General features: G+C 44.7%; 2 protein-coding genes across 2 annotated transcripts; both read right to left on the reverse strand.

Moving 5' to 3' along the window:
- Positions 1-802: 802 nt before the first annotated feature.
- LOC129595086 (uncharacterized) lies at positions 803-2,547 on the reverse strand. The gene is made up of 3 exons (XM_055491998.1): positions 2,221-2,547; positions 1,483-2,133; positions 803-1,286 (listed from the first exon to the last, which is right to left on the reverse strand). The coding sequence occupies exons 1-3, from the start codon at positions 2,285-2,287 to the stop codon at positions 988-990; spliced, it is 1,017 nt and encodes a 338-aa protein (XP_055347973.1). The 5' UTR covers positions 2,288-2,547; the 3' UTR covers positions 803-987.
- A 1,974-nt stretch (positions 2,548-4,521) lies between these two features.
- LOC129595090 (uncharacterized) lies at positions 4,522-6,656 on the reverse strand. Its single transcript, XM_055492005.1, has 2 exons — positions 6,271-6,656; positions 4,522-5,676 (listed from the first exon to the last, which is right to left on the reverse strand). Exons 1-2 carry the CDS (start codon positions 6,311-6,313, stop codon positions 4,670-4,672), a joined length of 1,050 nt encoding a protein of 349 aa, XP_055347980.1. The 5' UTR covers positions 6,314-6,656; the 3' UTR covers positions 4,522-4,669.
- Between the last annotated feature and the right edge of the window lie 1,391 nt (positions 6,657-8,047).

The raw sequence follows: 8,047 nt of genomic DNA on the forward strand, positions 1-8,047 counted from the left end.
CGGTAGAGCGAATTTTTCTCACCACTGTAACAAAAAAACAGTTAAGAGAGGTAGTTCTCCCACTACCGTTTTGGCATCGGCGTGTTCAGTAGCACCTTTATTCTCAACCATCTAGCAGCGGTAGCGCTCCTGAATTCTGTGGTACAACAGTGGGCCAAATGGATACAGTGCAAAATTCTAGCGGAGAGAACAGGTTGCAGTAGAAGTGGAATGGACGAATGATAGACTTTGAAGTCAGCTGCTATCAACGAAACTAACAAATCAGTGCTGCTGGCTGTCTATAATCGCGACTAGGGCGCATGGCTGAATGCACTCCCAGTCCCGTCCCCAAACCTGAACACGTTTCAGCGAGAGAAAGAGTTGAGTACTGGCGTCGCTCTTAGATTTGGACTTTCAGCGGCGGAGGAACACAACTGCACGAATTTCGGCAGCCATGTGGAAATAAATGGCCAACACGGTTTATTCCGCCCTAGCAGCAAAGGTCACGGCAAGGTGAGCTGAACGATTAGACGAAGCGCTTCTTGGAAATGGGGCTATCCTTGCCAAAGCGATCGAGCCGTCTGGGCTGTCAGATCGCGGCAGTAAACGGCCGGAGCACGAATAGCCATTTTGGCTGTTTTTTAATGTTCAAATTTGAATCATTTTAATCAGTGTTCATTAGCGTAGCAAGGGTAAAAACAAGCTTATAGACTAAACCAAGCCACGTATCAATATTCGCAATTCAAAACTAAATCTGTTGTCTTTATCACCGAATTTCGTAGGACAATATCGATTTGGTTATGCCGAAGCTGTCTGTTATCGCTCAAAGAAATAAGTTCAAGCAGTTAAACTAAACTCAAAAATGACAAAATCTTTGTCATCGGTTAGTTTTAGCTGTCCATAATGATTTTTTAACTGTTCAACGAAAAACAGGCAGTATGTTAACCAATACTCCACAACTGGAAAGCCTTGTTGAAAAGCAAAAAGCCAGCAACAGGGTATAGATTTTTAGCATGCTAATTCGTTACACGAGGTATTATATGAGTACTGGTTTAATTTGCGATTACGATAGACATTATCCTTATCCAAGGCTGCAGCACAGTTGACAGTCAACGGGTCAGGCCACAAACCCATGTCCATGGGGAATTCCTCACTTGCATACGTCCCGATCGCGACCGCTTCTCCCACACGTTTCTTTTGGATTAAGTGTGGATTCCGCTTGAGGAAGTTGCGGTACCACGCAAACGAGCAGTCACAGTGGAGCCGTTTCACACTCTCCAATTCATCCTTAGGTAATTGCCTCATATCTGCAGTTTAACAACGTTACGACAAAACGACGGTATAATATTATCGGTTAACAATAATTACAGTTAGTAATGTCCTTTGCTATGTATACCATATATTCGCTAAAAATTGCGCATACCATTCAATAATAGGCAAGATTGCGCAAAGTGTTGTGAACCGTTTTCAAAAATACGAGTAGTAAACTAATAAAACGCTCACCGATGTTATACGCTACGCGCCCTTCCAAGGACAAAGTTTTCAAGTGAGCCAGGTCCGTGAAGGTGTACGGTTCTAATTCTTTTACGCTGGAATACGTAAAGGTGATCCAGCGAACACTGGGAAGTCCGGAAAAATCATGCCGTTTTATTACGAGATTCTTGGCATACCCCACTTGTAACATAACCAGATTTGGTATAGCACCGGCATTGTAGATTTTCGTGGTGAGCGCTGGAGTGGCGCCTCGATGCACGTCCAGCTCAATAATCTGTGTACGAATGGGTCCAATGACGTCAGAATGCAGCGGATCTTCGGTGTCGTTTCGTTCGTTCATTTTCAGCACAACGGCCCGGTTAGCGCTGGTGATGCTAACATTGCGGGCGAACTGTGCGAGGGCGGTGCGCGTGCTGCCGAACTGGCAGGTAATGGTGACATAGGTGTGCGAAAGAGGGTCCATCGAATGGTTCCGTGCATAGACCATTGGGCAGTAATTCTCGTCATCGTCACCACAGGGCATTTTATGATAGGTCACGCATTCCTCTGCGCTTAACATGTCCGTACGAAGTGTACCGCCGGCTGTTACGGGGCTGTTGTCCGCGATGCCGGTGGGTGTGGTCGGCGCATTGCACTCGGATTCGAAACGAATCGGTGCATCTGAAATGGTAATAACAACAACGTTAATACCACCAAACTCCGCAAGAAAATGTGTTTCACAAAATTATTCCCGTCTGTTTTACGTACTGGCACAGCATCCGACTGCGATTATCACGACCCAGGCTGTGATTTTATATAGAATCTGACCGTGCATGGTAAACTATATGCAAACTGTCAATTGTTTAGAACAATCTGCAATTCCTGCTCATTGCCAGCTTTTGGAATAACTGACAACGGTCTTTGTTATATGTTGTGAGTGGTTCAAGCGTTGTTAGCGGCAGCAAACGAGGCTGAACTACTTTATTTTAAAGCGCTTCTTATCGAATTGCCAATCACCGCTTGGCGAGGCGTAAACAACAGTCAGAGTACACTTTCGTAAAGAATTCTTCAAAACCCTCGTACATCGATCAGTGCGGCGGTCGGGAAATGAAAATGTGGCCACGGTACCTGTTACATAATTCACGCATGATAAAGTATTGCATGACACTCCTGAAAACGGACTTTTTGAACATAATTGGCTAGCAACGACACTAGTACTCTGTACTGACAACCATTTCCCATAATTACATCGCTCCAACCCGTGCCAAAAAAGTGGCTTGAGAATGGATGAGAGATTAAGACGGAATAGATATCATCAACTGTGCATTTGAACTTGAGAAAATCGCTGTGTGGACTTCTGTACGAGGCTTGACAGCCGGTAGTTGGTGGAGTGCAGTACTCGGTACCAGTCTGTGCAAGACTACAAATACTTTACTCACCGTTGGACGTTGTGAATGTTACTTTAGTCAAAAACTGCGGTGGATTTGATCGGCAAATTTGCTGGTCATCCTGTGTTACATACCAGCCTTTCTGACCTGGGTTGCACCCTGGTTACTCTTCGGGAGAATTTGCAGATTTTATGTGTTGCAGCCTAATAAAAGATCGGATGTCAGTAGGCGCACACTATTTTTGCGGATAAGCGTTTTTCGTTTGATCTTGTAACACTTCTAAACAAATACGAGCGCAGTTATGTGAAGTAAATATTCAAAGTACCGCTTTCGGATATCCCAAAAAATGGTTCCGTGTACACAAGCAAATACCTATATTAGGATCAGAAGGCAAAAAGGTCAATATAATTCGTTTCTGGAGACGAACGTGGCGCTATGTCGAAAACGCTTTTACTATGCATTTTCTATCAACATACACGGGCACCGGCTGAGCAGGTGCAAAAATTCGAAATTTCGAAATTAACAAAGCGCGTTTACTGGCCCCGTCTCGACCGGAAGGAAGCCGGCATTTGGCTGAACGCGCAGCCCTCCGACACATAGGGAATCTATTGACGGTGACACGCTGAAAATTTCGGTAGACCTCCGTCTTGGCGCAGTTATTTGTGAGCCACATGTTTGTCTGAAGTATCACAAGCCAGTAGACCGATTTGCACACCACGGCTTATCCTGCTCATGTTCAGCCGGTAGGCACCCACGGCACGGCGGGCTCAATCACATTAATGTATGCCGCGCTCTCGTTTCAGCCGGCTTTCTTGCTAAACTGGAACCGCGCGGCACCTCACACACGAGCGAACGACGATCAGACGACTGTAAACGTTTGCCTGGCAGAGGGGAATGTACTTGGCATGAGATGTCACCTGTGTCGATACGGTTGCTGCTTCCCATATTAGGTCCACGTCGACTAGCCCCGCTTCGTCCGCGGTGCAAGCCGAAGACAGGATAGCCAGTTTGTACTCGTATCTGAGTAGGAAATACATTTTCGCGCCCTTTGCATTCGAAACAATGGGCCCTTGGGGACCGTCAGCTACCGCTATCATTAAGGAAATCGGGAAACGACTGCGTAGCTAAACTGGAGAGGCTAGCTCCTATGAATTTCTCCGACAGCGACTGTCGTTGGAGATTCAACGGGGAACCGCGGCTTCGGTTTTAGGAACAATGGATATAAAAAATAACATTAATCTGGGTCATTAATGCCGGATATGTAATGTTCAATTTTTTTTCACGGACGTCACAGCCAGTAGACACAACAGTCTGCTACGTCTCGACCTATACAGTACTCGGTTTCTGGCTTCGCTTCGGTCTTCTAGCTCTAGCCAACATCGGTGCACTTCCCTAGTTGTAAAAGTCTGTATAAGCAGTCGCTTAATCGTGGAAATATACTGCAAACTTGCTGTGCTGCAAGGTCATTTCCTGCTCCAGCTGTTGGTCCAGCGCCTTGCGGTCACTCGGCCTTGAGTGGGAAAGGCCAGTAACGTTTTATTTTGTACGTTTTATTTTGTCGTATGTAAGTTAAAGTGGGGTACATACTTTTGAAGTCGCGCATGCAACGACCAACGGTCAAGTCGGTCAACTCCTGCACGAACAGTCACCACCCCGCTATACCGAAATACCTGTGTTTGGATTCGGTTATATTTATATAACATATTTAACACCGGTTTCTCTGTGACCCGCTAAACTTGAGTTTCAAAGATGCTCTGAATAATAAGAAAATTAAATCAATAACACTCCAATACTTATAAGCACATAGAAGGCAACCTGGCTAATAACAGTTAACAAATCAGATCGTAGCATGAGGTCTGGTAGGAGAACTCAGTATCATACACTGCGACATTCTTGCTACCAATTTCTTTGCTACAATCGACTCTCAGATTGTCCGGCCACGCGCTCCAGTTCTCCGCCGGCAGGAAATAGTTTCCAACGGTCGCCACCTCTCCCTTTTTCTTAGCATCCGTCAGATACGGCTTCCTCTTGAGATGATTTCGCAGCCACGACGATGAGCAATCACAGTGCAGCTTCTTAATGTGCTCCAGGTCCGTTTTTGTCAACTTCGGCACTTGGATCGTCGACAGCTGCTGACCTTCCAACGCCGCCAGCCCGATGACGACATGTCGCTCCAGCGCTAGGTTAAGGAGATCCGGCAAATCCGTGAATGTATAGGGATCCAAATCGGCGATGGTCGATCCGGAAAAAGAGATCATTCTAACCGTCGGCATATTGGAGAAATCGTCCTTCTTCACTACCAAACCCAATCCCTGCGCGATATCCAGGTTAACCAGATTCGGGAGGTTACCGATATTGCGGATCTTGAAGGTAATCTGCGGGGTGACGCTTTTTCGAATGCGGAGATCGATGACCTGGTTGCGGATGGCCTCGAAGGTGTCGCTGTCGATCGGATCCATCGCGTCGTTGCGCTCTTGCAGCTCCACCACCACGGCACGATTCGGGCTGATCTGGCTCACATTTTTGGTGTAGGTCGTGATGGAGGGACGGTCGCCGCCGGCTCCGCAGCCGATGGTGTAGTACGATTTGAAAATCTTGGAGGTCTCCCAATCAAGATCCGTGCGGCAGTAATCGTATTTTCCATCACCGCAGGCGATCTTCGCGTAACTGTTGCATTCTTCTTTGGAGAGGACGTCGGTGCGGAATGGGTAAAGGTCAGAGGTCAAGGGAGGCCCGGAGATTTGGAGAATGGCGGCGGATGGATTGCCGCATTCGGTTTCCAGTTTGTTCCGCTCTGTGCTTTCCTCATCCGGCTGGACGACGGCGCAAATCGCACCTTGCAATGCAACAAATGAGGTACATTAAATTATATTCCTAATCGTAAAAATTAATAGTATTGGTAATAAAAGTCAGTAGTAAAATGACTACAAATTTATAGTGCAGTGCACTGCATTGTAATTGCGTGCATAGCGGCTAGCGCATGCGGAAGCTGACCACAACGCGTTGAGGTGGTAAAACTTATTCATTCTTTGTCAATGCATACAGTTTGGCATTTTCGTAACCGTTAGGAATACCTGAATTTTTTTGTTAAAAACAAAGTGTTTCGTATCAAAGTCTAAGTTTAAGTTTAGTGTTCTGCAATAGAGTTAGGTTGCATTTCCTGTGTGTACAGTACATAATTACTGTACAAATAGACAAAATAAAAGTGACTGTCTCAATGACCATTCCACTAGTAATGAATGTTATGACTTTTATAATTGTGAAATAAATTATTTACTAAAAGTAATGGCTAGATTTTTATTAAACGGTAAGATTAGAAAAAGCCTTTCCTTGCATTGAGCAATCAATCATAATTTTACGGTATGAACAGATATCTCCTGCTGCGCATAATATGCAAGTCGCAGACAGTAGTGACGCTAAGGTAACATACCGGTAATCAATCCAAGTCCAATCAAAAAATTTTTAAACGCCATAATCCCTCAACACGTGTGTAAAGCTGTCAACAGCTTTCTCAAAAGCATATGCAACGTGGTGTTAAGTTGCACAAGACAAACAGAATCCTAGATTGTGCAAAATTATACTTCAGATGCGACTAACAAATTATCACAATGATGTTGTTATTGGAGCAACAGCGGTGAGATCCGGAGAATCGGTGCGGTGCAGCACTCAACAAAGAATTACTACGGTTCACAGCGTCGCTTTGGGAAAAACACGCCGAGAAGCTGGTAATAAGTATTTATACGTTTATTGACAACAGAATAATTATGCCGTCGACAACCAGCAAACAGCACTTGTCCCCATTTAACACCACCGCTTTCACTTGCAACAGTGAGTCGGCATTATAAACAACGGCTGCCGCTTGTCGGCACAGTAGATGATTGGACGCCGGCGCCAAAAACGGGGCCGAGTCAGGTCTTAATTTGCAGCTTAATCATTTGCCCTCGTTGATTTACCAATGAAGTGAAAGTGGTGGCTACTGGCTAGTAACTCGCAGAATCTTGTACAGTATATGTGTAGGTTGACAAACCGGTGACGGATCAACAGGCGCATTAAGCAGTAGGCTTCTATGCAAGCGCACGCTTGTTGACTCATAACCAGCTTCACTTTCGGTTTCTCAGTGGTGGAATGCGCTAATTGTTTGTCTCTGACAATCAGCGAAGTCGGTAATAAATTAGCGAGGGGCCGGCAGGGAAATAACCCCTCGCCGAGCACGTTTGTTTACTATTATGCAATCAATCGTATAAACATTCTCTGCCGAGAATGGATTACTGATTCCGATAAACGACCGGATTCCGATAAACGACCGGATTTTTGCATTGGATCTGGTTTCTACAGTAAACTGATTTCTTAGTACTGTGTCGATAAGAGTTTAAAATTTTTTATAAGAATGGCTAAAAGCATTTCTCTGGAGGCCATCGACACCGCACTGACTCGTTAGTACCATTAAATTTAAAAATAACAACGAGACCACAAGCAAGGTACACTGCGTAAAGCATAGCGTAGTTTTTGAAGCGGTAATGTCTAGTTGTAGCCGAACGAATTATGAAACAAAATTTAACAATCATTTGTGAATTACTGTATAAATACGTAATTTTTAGGCATGTGCGCTGACTTGTTGCAGTCATACTGTCAATTGTTTCCTCATTGAGGCAGGCAAAGATGTTACGGCGTCTCGTAATATATGTAAGCCCCGGAAATAATAGCCTACACACTGATTATTAGGGCGGCAATGGTATTGTCGTAAATTGCGACAAACACTCATTGATCCATGGTAGCGGAAGAAAAGTTATGCAAATGTAAGCGCGTGCATTCACTGAAAACCAGTAATAATCTTTGGTAATTTTTACAACAAATGTGCTGACATTAATCTTTTGGCACTGGAACAGCTGGTGAATGTCTGATTATGTCTCTGATGCGTCTATTTGAGAAGCGCAAAACAATCTCTTTCGCAGTGCTGGTTGACAGTGTGAACAAAATATGTGACGCTACTATGAGCGCCAAAGGGGAGAAGTTGGCCACGACTTGCGCAACTACAATGAAATTGTAATAATCGGTACTTCCTGCAGATGCGGTCAGTACCGTTTAGGAGAAAATAAACTTTGTACAATAAATTCCATGCCACTAACAAGTACGGCTTTCAAACAACTATTACAGTACGTGGCTTTTTATGTTCTTCAATCTTAGTATATAAATCTGGTTTTGGATGG

The sequence above is a fragment of the Paramacrobiotus metropolitanus genome, unplaced genomic scaffold (assembly GCF_019649055.1).
Source record: "Paramacrobiotus metropolitanus isolate TYO unplaced genomic scaffold, Prichtersi_v1.0 Parri_scaffold0000074, whole genome shotgun sequence".
NCBI classification, from domain to species: Eukaryota; Metazoa; Tardigrada; class Eutardigrada; order Parachela; family Macrobiotidae; genus Paramacrobiotus; species Paramacrobiotus metropolitanus.

Coding starts and splice junctions, on each gene's coding strand:
- LOC129595086 (XM_055491998.1), bottom strand. CDS start 2,287: ATGCACGGTCAGATTCTATATAAAATCACAGCCTGGGTCGTGATAATC. Junction 2,134..2,220: donor CGCAGTCGGATGCTGTGCCA/GTACGTAAAACA, acceptor TTACCATTTCAG/ATGCACCGATTCGTTTCGAA. Junction 1,287..1,482: donor GCGCGTAGCGTATAACATCG/GTGAGCGTTTTA, acceptor GTTAAACTGCAG/ATATGAGGCAATTACCTAAG.
- LOC129595090 (XM_055492005.1), bottom strand. CDS start 6,313: ATGGCGTTTAAAAATTTTTTGATTGGACTTGGATTGATTACCG. Junction 5,677..6,270: donor TGGACTTGGATTGATTACCG/GTATGTTACCTT, acceptor TTGCATTGCAAG/GTGCGATTTGCGCCGTCGTC.